The sequence below is a fragment of the Antedon mediterranea genome, chromosome 5 (assembly GCF_964355755.1).
Source record: "Antedon mediterranea chromosome 5, ecAntMedi1.1, whole genome shotgun sequence".
In the NCBI taxonomy this organism is placed as follows: Eukaryota; Metazoa; Echinodermata; class Crinoidea; order Comatulida; family Antedonidae; genus Antedon; species Antedon mediterranea.
The window spans coordinates 2037903-2052912 of record NC_092674.1 but is presented as its reverse complement, the minus strand read 5'-3'; the positions used below and the strand labels follow the sequence as shown (position 1 = coordinate 2052912).

Genomic DNA, 15010 nt, shown 5'->3' with positions numbered 1-15010 from the left:
GAAAATGTTGAGGCTTAGAATACGTATGTTGATGGGGATAAATATGTTGATGCAATGTTGATGAAAATGTTGATAAAAGTGTTGATGAAAATGTTGATGCAATGCTGAGGAAAATGTTGATGAAAATGTTGATGAAATGTTGATAAAAATGTTTATGAAAATGATCAGAATATTAATCCAAGTATTGATAACAATAGCCATTTTAATACCTTTTATTTCTTAACTGTATGTTTACAAAATACAGTCTTGAAGAACAAGCTGAAGGAATTAGCCAATCGTGTGTCATCGTCTCGCAAGTAAGTTGATAATTATAATGCAACAATTTTGTCTTGATGCATTTTTCCGCAATGTCGTATAAATATATGTGAATTTAACAATTGTTACTATGTTTTTTCCTTTCAGAGACTGCAGAGTGCTAGAAGAACAACTCTCCAATACATTAAAAGAAATTATTCCAGTACGATCTGTAAGTTTTTTATACTTATTCAATAATTAGGAAGTTGTTTTGTTAATTTTCCTACCAAAAAGGATAGTATACCAATATAATGTTTTTAATCATATAAATTTCCTTTGTTATAATAATAATTGTGAAATATTATATTTTTAACTTTTAGGAAAATGGAAAACTGAAGCTTGAAAATCAAAAATTGAACAAGAACGCAGAAGAACGTTCAATCAACCAAGGTGCAAATGATGCATTATGTGTCCAGTTAAAAGACTTACTAGCAACAAAAGAAACTGAATTATTAAAAGTAAACGTTAAACTGGACAAATACAACAGGTTTGAAAGCCTTTATATTGTATTTTTTTATATTTTATATTTTTTTTAATTTCGACAATCACACAAAACCATTATTTTATGTACATTTAATTATTCTAAAATGAAATTTAAAGAGACATGTTTATGGAAGTTCAATATGATATTGTTATGAAATTGTTTTTTAAAATATTTTTTTCAGTGATCTAAAGAATGTAGCGAAGATAAAAGAAGACAATTTGAATCTAAAGAAGGAAAACTCAGAATTAAAAAAGAAGAACTGGACAACTAACAAAAGATTGACTTCATCTAAGGTTTGTATTGTTTGGCATTATTTTAAAATGAATAATCCTTTTTACTGTATATGACAATGTGATTTAATGATGTATTGTTGTTATTTTAATCTTTTTATATGGCCTTTTATTGTTGAAACAAGGCCAACAGCCATTAAGTCGCGTGCTACAATGCACAGTGATACCGGACCGACAGACAGGCCGACAGACAGACCGACCGACCGACGTAGTGAACTATACTGACCGAAATTACTAAACATGTTTAAAAATGTTGAAATGTTTAAAAACATTTATATTTTTTAAATTTACACGTGCGTAGCCTGTCACTTTTGACGTGCTCGTATAACGTAATTTCGAGTTGAAAAGTAAGTCAAGAAAACAGAAATCGGGCAAAAAGAGTGCGCAATAACATTTAACGCGCAGTGTGCGCGCAAAAATATGCGCACTCATGGCAATTTTGTAAACGCTTAAAATTGCTTGAAACGTACTCTTACTTCATCGAAAATAAATTTTGAAAATTTTTTAATTGTATTGCCATATCATGATTTATGCCCGGAAATTACCAAATTTTATTTAATTGTGATTCATGGTTGTGAAGATATGATTACAAACATGATTTCGTTAAATCGTGCGTAGACCGCGTAATTTTTTATTGCGCACCATGAAAACATAACCTCATCGATTCCTGGCCATAAGGAATATACTGTGAAAAATTGACCTAGCTAGATTAAACTGATATCAAGATAAGGTCAGAAAGCGATAAAACGCATAGTGATACCGGACCGACAGACCGACCGACCGACATAGTGAACTATAGAGTCGCTTCCACGCGACTAAAAATATTATTTTATTCTTATAAATATTATCTATCTTTAGAATATAGGACAAAAGTTACGTGAGCTGTTAGTTTTCCACGGAGTGTCAATACCAACTGTAAAAAAACTAGAAGCTACAAAGACAGCCAAGGAGCCCTGCAGTGAAGAAGGTAAGACATTCTACAGATTGTAACTTCTGAGTATGCATTAAATACACAAATATTTTTACTGTATGTCTTAGATTAGAAGGTAGAAAAAAGGTAAGAGTGAGCCTTGTATTCATTCTGGAATTATTATTGGAGTAAGTCTCGGCATTATGTGGTGGTGTGGCCTTATCCTCTTTAGTATTTTTTAACCAGGTAGTTATCAGGAGTTGAACCCAGGCCTTTCTGTATGATAGTCAAGTGTCTTAACCTCGTTTCTGCAAATATTTCTAATTATCTTACTTTTTTCTTTAGACCAAATTGATGATGAAGCTTTACAGGAACTATTAAATAAGAAAAATGCAGCATTATCGAAGAACGTATTGCAAAATGATCAAGAAACGCAAACAGACTTAGTTGAAGACGAAACAAGTTTTATAGAAGCCGTTGTAAATGTGAAAGGAAATCAAGACAGCCATTACCAGCAAGATCATGTTGAAACGATAAGAAAGGCAACTAAGATAAAGCAGCAGTCTGTGTTGGACAGATTGAGAGATTTAGATATGAGAAGGATGCCAGTGTGCCTTTCACCTATACCACCATCACCATGTAAATACCCTGTAAAGGTAAGTAACAAAACAATATTTGTTCCTATTTAATTGTGTCTGATTCAATTGCATACTAATATGTTATTATTTTTTATTTGTAGGATCTTGGTGACAGTAGTTCCAGTGAAGAAGAAGATGAGATATCAGAGATTGCAGATGAAATTGATAACGCATTAGAGATGTGTCAAGACTCTCTACACGATGACTCTCATTTCGAAATACCAAACAATGGAGAAACATCACCAAGGTCATGTCAAGGGTCAGTAAATGATGGAATTCCATTAAAGATCCCAAACCAACATGAACATCCACACGGAACAACTCAAGATTTGTTGAAAGACATTCCTTCTGTAGAGACACTCCATGAAGTTAAATCGCCAACAAGACAATTTCAAGATATCACAGAAAACATAACTCCCTTAGAGGGAGCAAATGAAGTAGAATCTCAACCAATGGAAGGTATTACAAATGAAAGCCAGGCTTCTTTAGAGATACAAAATCCAGTTAAATCACCAACTAGACAATGTCAAGATATCACAGAAAACATAACTCCCTTAGAGGGAGCAATTGAAGCAGAATCTCAAGATATTGCAAATGACCACCAAACTTCATTAGAGATATCAAATCCAGTTAATTTACCAAGAAATTGTAAAGATATCTCAGACAACAAAACTTCCTTAGATGTACCGAAGGAAGTAGAATCTCAACCAATAGAAGATATTGACCACCCGTCTTCTTCAGAGATACCAAATCCAGTTAAATCGCCAACCAAAGGTATCTTAGACAACACAACTTCCTTAGAGGTACCGAAGGAAGTAGAATCTCAACCAATGCAAGAAGGACCATCAAGACTCTGTTCCTTAGCGGTACCAAATGAAGCAGAATCTGAACTAATTGAAGATATTGAAAATGACAACCAGGCTTCTTCAGAGATACCAAATCCAGTTAAATCGCCAACCAGAGGTATCTTAGGCAACACAACTTTCTTAGAGGTACTGAAGGAAGTAGAATCTCAACCAATGCAAGAAGGACCATCAAGATTCTGTTCCCTAGCGGTACCAAATGAAGCAGAATCTGAACCAATTGAAGATATTGAAAATGACCACCAGGCTTCTTCAGAGATACCAAATCCAGTTAAATCGCCAACCAGAGGTATCTTAGGCAACACAACTTCCTTAGAGATACCGAGAGAAGTAGAATCACAACCAATGCAAGAAGACTCTTCAAAATCCTGTTCCTTAGATTTATCAAATGAAGCAGAATCTCAACCAATAGAAGATATTGAAAATGACTGCCAGGCTTCTTTAAAGATATCAAATCCAGTTAAATCGCAAACCAGACAATGTAAAGATATCACAGAAAACGTAACTCCCTTAGAGGAAGCAGTTGAAGCAGAATCTCAAGATATTGCAAATGACCACCAACCTTCATTAGAGATATTAAATCCACTTAATTCACAAAGAAATTGTAAAGATATCTCAGACAACACAACTTCCTTAGAGGTACCAAATGAAGCAGAATCTCAACCAATGGAAGCAACCAGACAATGCAAAGATATCACAGACAACCCAACTTCCCTAGAGGTACCAACAGAAGTAGAATCACAATTAATGGAAGAAGACTCAACAAGATCATGTCCATTAATAGTACCAAATAAAGCAGAATCTCAACCAATGGAAGATATTGAATATGACCACCAAGCTTCATTAGAGATATCAAATCCAGTTAAATTGCCAACCAGACAATGTAAAGATATCACAGAAAACTTAACTTCCTTAGAGGTACCAAAAGAAGTAGAGTCCGAACCAATGCAAGAAGACTCATCAAGATCACGTCCATTAGAGGTATTAAATGAAGCAGAATCTCAACCAATGGAAGAAAATGACTGCCAGGCGTCTTTAGAGATATCAAATGCAGTTAAATCGCCAACAATAAATTGTAAAGATATCTCAGACAACACAACTTCCTTAGAGGTACCAAATGAAGCAGAATCTCAACCAATGGAAGCAACCAGACAATGTAAAGATATCACAGAAAACCCAACTTTCCTAGAGGTACCAAATGAAGCACAATCTCAACCAAAGGAAGATATTGCAAATGATTGTCATGCTTCATCGGAGATACCCACTCCAGTTAAATCTTCACATAGCGAAGTCTCCAAATCCAAAATGCCATTCATTAACAACACTCCTCCAAGAATGACTAGATCTAGAACTAAGAATTCTAATAGCAATTGTACAGAAAACGTCCATATTTCATTACCAATGAAAATCAAAAAGCAATCTCGAAGAAAGAACAGTAACGACCAAGAATCGGATGCTTCAGAAGATGTAGAAAAAGAAAGTAATTTTACTTTAGAAAAAGCTGTGAAAGTTGATGTAGTAAATAGTGAAGTGAAGAATAATTTTAGTGAATTGGATAACTCCAATTCTGCTTCAGAAGTTATAGAAAATCAAGCAGACAATTTTAATGGACCTAATGTTATTTCTACTTTATCAACCGATGTAATTATGAAAAATAATAAGGCAAATAATCATTCCTCTACAAATACAGTAGTGGAAAGTGAAAATACAACGCAACCAAAATTTAATTGGAATTCAGAAGATCTGTTGATAAACGTTGACAATGAGATTGAGGAAACTACTGAAAATGTGTGTGAAGACATTTTGAGAAAAATTGTTAATGATGTAAATTGTGAAAATGAAGAACAAAACTGTAAATCAATAACAAATTTGAGTCCATTACAAAAACTTGTTGAAGAACCCATTGCTGAATCTGATAACAGCATTTGTTCAGCAGATGCTAAAAGTCCAGTAGAAGATCATGATATTATGCTTTCTGAGATGAGTGATTTAGACAATGGTGACTCATCAAAGACAGATGTAAGAGATGACCAAGTCCATACTTCACTAGTATCACCTAATATTGATGGTATAACTTCCGTAAAACAAGATTTTCCAATTGGTGGCACAACCAAAGATAATTATGGAAACCCGTTGAATTCAAGTGATCTCTTTTGTGATGCCGTTCATAGATATACAGAAGAAGTTGCAGATGAGCAAAATTCAGCTGAAGTCATTCTATGCAATCAGGTAGAAATAGAGAATACAAAATATGATGATATAAGTAAGTCTGAATTACCACCAGATCTTTTATTAGAAGAAGAACTAAATGTACCAACAAAATTGGAAAGTTCCACAAGTGAAATTCCTGACATTTTATCGAAAAATTTAGAATTAGAAGAAGATTCGGAAGTGACAGAACCAACTGTTACAAATGCAGATATTAATGGACTTGAAGAAAATCTAAAAACAGTTGAAAAGAATGTAAATACTAAATTCAAAACTCTCTCAAATCTTAAGCAGTGTCTTCTTTCTCTGGATCTCTCTGATAGTGATGATGATCTGGTGAAAAATCCTGCAAAATCTTTTGAAACCCTAGAATTAGAAAAAGATTTTGAAGTGACATCAAAAGAACTCACTGTTTCAACTGCAGATAGCAAACTTGAAGAAGATGAAAAAACAGTCGAAAAGAAAGTAGACAATGAATTAAAAAATCTCTCAGATCCTAAGAAATGTCTTCCTTCTCTGGATCTCTCTAATAGTGATGATGATTTTGAGAAAAATCCGGTAGAATCGTTTGGAACCCAAGATTTAGAAGTAATTTTAAAAGAACCTACTGCTTCAAATGCAGATATTAACGAACATGAACAGGTTGGTAAAACAGTTGAAAATAAGGTAGAAAATGAATTTAAAAATCTTAAAGAATGTCTTCCTGATAGTGATGATGATCTGGAGAAAATTCCAACAGAATCTTTTTTAACTCAAGAATTAGAAAAAGATTCTAAAGTGACTTCAAAAGAACCCACTGCTCCAAATGCAGACATTAACGAACCTAAACAAGTTGGAAAAACAGTCGAAAAGAAAGTAGAAAATGAATTAAAAAATCTCTCTGGAGCAAAGGAATATTTTCCTTCTTCAGATCTTTCTGATAGTGATGATGATCTGGAGAAAAATCTGACAGCATCTTGTGTAATGGAATCTAAATACATTGATATGAACCTACAAGACTGTAGAGATGCCGGTTTGTTTAAAAAGAAAGATAGTTTGCAGACGAATCTTCAAAATAGTCCAGAAAACAAGCAATCACTCTTTAAACAAGAATCTGAAACTACCAGTGATTTAAAAGAGACACAAACATTTAAGAATTCTAGCGGTACCAAGAAACTAAATATATCTCCAGAGCTTACTATTGCAAAAAATAATTTAGATTTTTGTCTTGAAAATGTGGAATTACCACTAGAGGTTGTTAATCAGGACATTGATCTAAAAAATATTACTGTGAATATCACTGTATTACAGAAGAATTATATTGTAGATTCTGAAACAGTTACAGAAAAAAGAAAATCAAAGACCAGTGTGATCAAAAGTATTGAAACTATTTGTCAACAATCAAATAACTCTAAAATAGTTAGTAAAGTACATATAAAATCTCCTGATAAAAAAGAATCTACCACCAAAGCATCATCAAAATGTACTTCAAGAATTGGTCTTAAAAATAAATTAGGTTTGAAACTTTTCAATTCATTTGTGAAGGCTTCAGACAAAAAGGACAGTTCAAACATTGTTGAGAATCTTGCAGTTAATTCAGAAGCTACTGTAGAAACAAAGCAAAGACGATTAACAAGATCAATGTGTGACAATGAACAAGTGACATCTAGACAGAGGAAAACCAGTGGCTCGACGTTCAAGCGACAGTTGACTGATGGCGGTCAAAAAACAAATCACAAGAAACGCAAGCATTCAGTTTCTACCAATTCTCTAAAGAATTCAACGGATTTCATTCAAGATTCTTCAGAAAATATTTCTGAAAACATTCCTTCTTGTTCTAAATCAGTTGTCAATCCAACTGTTTCTGGTAATCTTTCAAATACACGCTCTTGTTTTTCTAAAAATGATAACAAAGATACTTCTATCAACAGTTTACCTTCTCAAAGTCTAAACAAATTTCAGAGTTCAGCTGCTTGCAAGTGTTTGCAGTTTGGCGTTGAAGAGAAAAGTAAGTGCGATAAATTCAGTAATCAGTGTCCAAAGAATATTATTAAGCATCCTTCAAAATTAAATAGTGGAACTCCTCAACAACCTCAATGCCCTTTTACACGTGCTCAAAGAAAAACTTCAAGACTTGTATCTCCAATTCCTACTTCACCTAACTTCCCATCAACAAAGGGCTCTTCTAGAGGGAGTACACCAGTACTTTCTTCTTCTTACAGGAATCTTCCATCACTTGTTCCTATTCCAATTCCTATATCACCATTGCCAGTCTCTCCAAGAAAATATTCACGTAGGAATCGTTCTCCATTTCCTAACCAGTTACCACGCATTCCTATCTCTCCTCTGACATTACCATCATCTACAAAACGCTTGGTCCGATGCTCATCATTGTCTGTAGAACATTGTATATCACCAATTCAGGATCCTCAACCAAGTACTCCTTCTCAAGTGTCAAGAAAAAGGAGAACTGCACATCGGCCAACATACTCTCCTGGTATAATACCTTACGGATTAGCAAGCTCTTCTTCTTTACCAGTATCACCACCTAGAATCCATGCATCTGTGCCTGAAGGTGCTGTAACTGTAAGGGCCAGCAGATCAACTGGGCAACTATCGGCCTTTAAATGTCCTACACCAGATGCAACTTGTAGTAATTTCCAGAAAATGCATCCTTCTAATTTTAATCCCAATTCATTTTTGAAAAGTAGTCCCACACAGAGTTCATTCACAAAACCTATTCCCGAGTTCAAACCATCTGGAGCTTTAAAAAGAAAGTCTGCAGTGTCAAGTCAACAAAGTTCTTTGAAAAGATCAAAACAGCAGAAAAGTTTAGATGATCAAGAACAATCAGCAAAAGTGACGCAACAAACATATGTCAAACAAGGAAAAAGTCATTCAAGCGTGATGGACGAAATGCATAAACAAAATAATGCACGTTCTCGAAAAATCAATGGAAATATTTGGTGTGAAGTTGCAAACTCTCAACAAAATTGGGGATCGAAGAAGCAGACAAGAAAGAAAAAGAAAGTTAAAGAAAAGAAAATAACAGCTGATGTGCAAGTGAGTACAGAAAATTAAAATACATAGAAAAAAAAGAATTTAGGATAAGATATTTTATTTACTAGTAGTTGCTCACTGTATTTCGATTATTATTATTATTATTAAATTAATTTCCCAAATTTGCTTTTTTCCTAACAGAGGTTAAATTATCAAATTAATGCTGAAAGAACACTTGCATTGAATGTTGAAGATCGTCTGGAATTTCTGGTTTCTCAAATATCAAACGTAACCAGCGATGTAACAGCCTCACAGGCAGTTATGCGACTTATCTCGGTAAGTACTATGTGTACACAATACTTGTGCAAACTTAAAGGTCAGCTTCTTGATATAGTACTACTATGTAGAAAGTTGTTGTTATCAAAAAGAACCAATTTCACCCAAGTTTTGGACAAATATTTTTTTTCTTTTTTGTATTATATTTCACACCTGTGGTGTAATAAAACAAACCCAATTGTGTTTTTCTTTTCAGTTTCTGGTGTTAAATGATGTAAACCTTTTACCAGTGTTGAAGTCAATGAGTGAGAAAAACAATAAATCAACAAAATTGCTGATTACACCACATGAAGAAATGCTGATTAAGTCTGTCATGGACAACAAGGTTAATATTATAGTACCACTTTTACCTACTCCTACCACTACGTAACACCTCAAATACATTATGCATGGGATGAGTAGAATCTTGCAATATAGAATGTGTTTTCTTAATTAATCGATTTTCAAAAACAGATTCAATAGATTCTGCTCAATTCTAATGATACGTGATGCATACTTAACGAAGCACTTTAGATCTGAACCAGGAAACAAAACTCAAGTTTTAGAACTAAACGTTGAAAGCATTTCATAACATACGTGTAATAACATATAACACTATGGCCAAACCTACAGGGAACACTCCTATATTAGGGTTCTACACCGTATACATACTCTCTCTAACCAATTTTTCAATCTTCTATCGACTAAAGCCGAAGTATAGTCGTTATCTCGGAACCGTTTCTATGGTTACCACCAGGTAGGCTTACTTCATCAAGGCTTCTATTCTATGAATGGATGACGAGTTGGGAGCAGAAAAGCTAGTAGACCATACCCAGTACCGTTTTGATTACGATCAATCGGGAAATTACCTCATAATATTAAAATTAGAAATGGGAATATTAAAAATGACACATATTATAAATATTTTATTCAAACATATAAAACTTCCATTTTCTTTACAGAATATTAATTTGAATGGAATAGTTCTTGATGATTTGAAACGAGCCATATTTTCTCTGAAAGACCTGGAGGTAAATAAAGATAAAATAGTGGTTGCAATGACACTCTGTCGCTGGTACACTGCCCTCTGTTGTTCTAAAGGTATGCGTCTACTTTTTATTTACTAAATGACACTATATATTTAAATATGTATAAAAAACTAATAATGATTTAACTATTTCAACACAAAACAATTGAATCTAATATAATTTATACAAAAACAATATACACTGTAGTTAAACATCTCCAACAAACAATTTAGTCTTCTATCAACTAAAGCCGAAGTATAGTCATGTCCCAGGACCACTCTATTAGTCACCATGGATAGACTTTCTTCATCATTGCTTCTATGAATGGATGACTTTTGGGAGCAGGAACGCTAGACTAAACCCAGTACCGTTTTTGATTGCGATAATGCGGGAAATTACCTCACAACGTTATACTGTAATTACTATAACTTAATTAATGACTACTTTATTTATTTGCTTCAGGAGTGGAATATGAAGATCATGTGAGAATTCTATTGTATGACATCATCAATGAGAAATTGGATAATGTACCTCAGATTGTCTTGTCTATTGTCTCAGTGTGGCCTGCCATCTTAAAGGTGAGTTATACAAATATACATTGTTTCCATTTCCATTGACTAAAGCTCTGTCTGTGTGATGTGCCCATAATAGACTTGATGATGTCATATCGCTACCATATTTGGGCACATCACACTTTTTTTGTCAAGCTAGTTTGATAGTGTAGACAGAGCTTTATATTATTACAGCCAACTCTCACAATACTGGACACAAATTATTTAGAAGAGTTAATTGAAGTTTGTTTTGTTTTGTAGAAGGATTCTTCATCACCTGTTGATGCTACTATCAAGAGCATTGTGTTACATCAACTTCAACGGCAGATTGAGCAGGGTCAGTACAGCGCCATTGTCCTTCAAAACTGTTTTAAGGTGCTCTATGATTGGCAGGTAGTTAGTATTCCGTGTCTAAGTAAAGTGTGTATGGATCTGGTATCCAAGCTGATGAATGATAAAACTTGCGGAGTCTTCACCAATACAGGTAAGCAGTTATATATATAACTCCGTGTTTTATAAATTATATTTTTTTGTGCAATTATGTGTGTGTACATAATATATTATATTGTATATCTATTTATTATTTTACTAATAATTGTCAATCTTCAAGAAGAATTTCTGTTGTTATTTTATGATGATGATGGAATAAAGCATTTCAGTATTCAGTATTCAGTATATATACAATTCAAATCACTCCTGAAAACTCACCTATTTAAATAGTTAATCTTTTCATGTTGCGCTGTAAGACTCCGGTAATGAGCGCTTTATAAATGTTTGATATTATTATTATTATTAATCAACAAGCCTGGTGATATCTTGAAAATGTATTAATGTCCTAACCATTAGACCACTGGGGCTTTCATGGTATTGTTCAAATTTGATTGGATAGCAACTCTTTAACACTCTCTGCATGGTACAGAGGAATCACCCATTATAAGAGCATTATTTACAACCATGTACAATAATTTTCCCCTAGCCTATTCTACATTGCCAAACTTTTTTATTTGCTAATTTGAACAAGCTCCAAGTTTTCAAGAAAAGTTTTCCAAAGATTGCTAGTGAAGACATACACTGCAGAAAACTATAGAACTTAAGCTGACGTTTGAAAACAAAACAAAATCTTTTCCAAACAACTTCCAAGGCTTGCAAATGCATCCTTTTGAACCTCAACCAATATACCAAATGTTAATATACCAGATTTCCTTTCTTTTGACAGAGGGAGACAGTATCTTATCTCCGACAACCTATGATCTAGTGAAAGCAATAGAACTGGTTGCTTGTCAGCTCAGCTGGGATTGGAATAAAAACCAACTTATTGAGCAGAACCTGTGGCCTATGATAGAACACTGGAAATTAAATCTAAAAGAGTCAGATGACAGTAAGGAGGGTCTAATCTGTGCTGCATTGCAAATTATAGGTAAGTTAAAATATATACCATTTGAAAGGGAAGATTGAAGAATGTGGTTTTGTGGCCCTTTTCCACGAAGTGCGAAACAAATACGAAAAGAAGAATTCTACCCGAATTCACATCATAAAGAATGGTACATTCCGCTCCAGCGCCCTCTCGTGGGACCACCCCCACGTGTTACCGTCATCATTTCTCAAGACCTCTTGTCTGAGGGGACGGCGGGCGGGTGTTTATCCAGGTAAGCAGCACTTATAGACTACCAACACCATTTCTGGTTTGTGTAGTCTATTACGTGCCTGCTTACCTGGATAAACCCGACAATAGCCAGTGTAGCACCGGACTAGGAATCTAGTCGGCGGCGGGTGACAAGTTAGAAAATTGACTTATACATACCTATAGTCGAGGCTTTAGTATCGCCGTTGCCACTGGTGCCACGTTAGCGGAGATGTCCGACAGGTAGTGTGAGGTGAATGTCGACTGTGTTCGCCACCACGCCGCTTCCATGATGTCAGCTACAGGGACGCCCGAGAACAACGCCCACGAAGTGGAAACCGCGCGCACTTGGTGCATATGTGCCGGTGGCGGTGTGTCTGAAGAAGTGTACGCGTCTTGAATAGTTGCAACGACCCATCTCGCTATTGTTGCCTTAGCGGCCGCGCGGTATGGAGGAACAGAGGCGACGAAGAGGTGAGACACTCCGTCTCTAATCGTCTTAGTGTGGTGGATATACCACTTAAGAGCCCTGACTGGGCACCAAAGTTTATCTCCGTCTGCCGCTGAAAAAGATGTGATGGTGGGAACGAACACAGCAGGCGGCGAAAATCTTAACGTCTGTGTCTTGGCAAGGAAATCTTTCCTAAACACTAGCCTCACGCCGGCCCGCTCAAACCTAACATGACCTGGTTCCAAGGAGAGAGCGTGCAACTCGCCTCGGCGTTTGCATGATGCTAAAGCGAGCAAGAACGCCGTTTTCAGCGAGACATTATACAGAGTAGCCTTACTCATAGGCTCAAATGGCGGGCGTGTAAGTGCGGCTAGGACGACGTTAACATCCCATCGAGGAATCAAGACCTTGACTGGAGGTCGTTCTCTGAACATTCCCCGTATCAGTTGAGTGATAACGGGAGATGACGATATAGAGGAACCGTCTTTAAGTGTTGGCGTGATCGCGCCAATGGCGGATCTATAGCCCGAAATGGTGCGGACCTGAAGACCTGACTCGTACAGGTAATGCAGGAAGGCGCAAACTTGTCCGAGGGTGATCGACCCCGGCTCTACCTGTTGTCGCCTGCACCATGTAAAGAAGTGTTTTAGTCGGCTATTGTAGACGGTAAGAGTAAATTCCCGACGAGATTTCACCGCAAGGGCGGCAGGGCCATCTGGAATGCCTGAGTCTCGGAGCTGATCCCTGAAAATGGCCATACAGTTAGGCGCAGGGATTGTAGGTTCTGTAGTGAGAACAGAGCTCGGCCCTGCGTCAGCAGATCCTCTCGAACTGGAAGACGCAGGGGATGATCGTAGAGCCGGTCGAGAAGCAGTGGATACCACACTTGTCGAGTCCAACCCGGCGCGATCAGAAGGACCCGGCAAGGATGGCGCTGAATGTGTGTCAGAACAGTTGGTATTAGTGAGATCGGTGGAAACGCATAAACCCATAGTCCGTCCCACGGTATGGATAGGGCATCCACCGCCCACGCACGTGCATCCCGAAACCTTGTGGAGAAGGTCGGGAGCTGTGTGTTGTCTGACGTCGCAAACATTTCTATATGAGGCCGCCCGAAGTGGTCGAATATCAGTGTGGCAATGCTGGGTAGAAGGCGCCATTCCGTGTTTGTCAGGACAGAGCGTCCGCAACAATGTTGAGGCTGCCCGCATTGTGGGCAGCAAGAGTGTGATGTTGTTGTCTACGCACCACAACATCAGAGTCCACAGGTGAAAGCATAACGTCGATTTATATATGCTACCCCTGATGAGTTGTCGGAATGGATGTGACGACCAGCCACGTGAGGTCGAAGACCCTTTCGACTGCACAGAGTTCTAGGAGGTTGATGTGGGAGCGCGCCTCCTCGACCGTCCAAAGGCCGGAGGCGCGGAGTGCCTTGGAGCAACGCCCCAGCCTGTCTTGGATGCGTCTGTCTCTATACGGACGCCCGGCAATGATTTTTGAATTGGCATTCCCACAGTCAACCTGCCTTCTACCAGCCACCATTTGAGATGCGTTCGGATGAAGGCATTCATCGGACCACTTTGAGTAATGAGTCTAAGTGGGACCATGTTTTAGCCATAGTCTTAAATATATATTGGGAAAGTATCCTCTTTGGGGTCTCAAAGTTTTCTGTATTTGTTTGCTTGTATTATTGTTGGTCAACATTTATTAATTTTTGTTTTTTTCTCATTGAAATAGGAGAGCTGTCTGCCATTGGTATACTAGATACACTGGATTCTGAGTTGCTCACCAAAATAGGATTATTACTACAATCAAACATCACACAATCTGGTAAATATTGTTGTATTTTACATTCATACGCTTGTTTTAAGCTAGATTTTAGATATTTTTAGACAAGGGAGACATTATTTGATTTATACTATAAACTATGATATGCAATGTAACATTGTTCACATGTTTGATTAATAGTATGTTTTGTTTTTTTTTTAGTTTCATGGAATATTCAGATGTTTGCTGTGAAAACTGTGATTGGTTTATCTCCATGTAACCCAAAGTTGGCCCGCAAGGTGATTGGTATTTGGTTATCCCATTCACAATGTTCCTTACCTGATGCTGTACACAAGGCTATCTCAATTTTGTCCGGAGATTCAACTTAAATAATTTTTGCAAGGTCAGACAGTGTGGTCAGCAGTATGATTGTCTACGATCATCGGTATCTTCATCAATATGTTCATTAAATGATCGTCTACATTGGTTTATGTGTCATCTAAAGTGAAACCATTTTTTATTTATTTTTTTTTTTATACTGTACCAAGATATGTTAAATGAAATAAAGGAAATCAAAAGTACACATAAAATATTTCAGTATCATTTAA

General features: G+C 36.4%; 1 protein-coding gene across 1 annotated transcript; it reads left to right on the top strand.

Annotated features, from left to right (window-relative positions):
* Window positions 1–141: 141 nt before the first annotated feature.
* Window positions 142–15006, top strand: LOC140049545 (uncharacterized). Its single transcript, XM_072094444.1, has 15 exons — window positions 142–296; window positions 403–466; window positions 615–781; window positions 960–1071; window positions 1927–2035; window positions 2324–2634; window positions 2718–8729; window positions 8868–9002; window positions 9199–9327; window positions 9944–10082; window positions 10472–10587; window positions 10822–11044; window positions 11777–11977; window positions 14373–14465; window positions 14625–15006. The coding sequence occupies exons 6-15, from the start codon at window positions 2572–2574 to the stop codon at window positions 14789–14791; spliced, it is 7278 nt and encodes a 2425-aa protein (XP_071950545.1). The 5' UTR covers window positions 142–296; window positions 403–466; window positions 615–781; window positions 960–1071; window positions 1927–2035; window positions 2324–2571; the 3' UTR covers window positions 14792–15006.
* The last annotated feature ends 4 nt before the right edge of the window (window positions 15007–15010 follow it).

What these genes read in the sequence shown, in the direction of transcription:
- LOC140049545 (XM_072094444.1), top strand. Translation starts at nt 2,572, where the DNA reads ATGAGAAGGATGCCAGTGTGCCTTTCACCTATACCACCATCACCATGT. An exon ending in AAATAACAGCTGATGTGCAA is followed by an intron (nt 8,730 to 8,867) that starts GTGAGTACAGAA and finishes TTTTCCTAACAG; the next exon opens with AGGTTAAATTATCAAATTAA. An exon ending in CGGAGTCTTCACCAATACAG is followed by an intron (nt 11,045 to 11,776) that starts GTAAGCAGTTAT and finishes TTCTTTTGACAG; the next exon opens with AGGGAGACAGTATCTTATCT.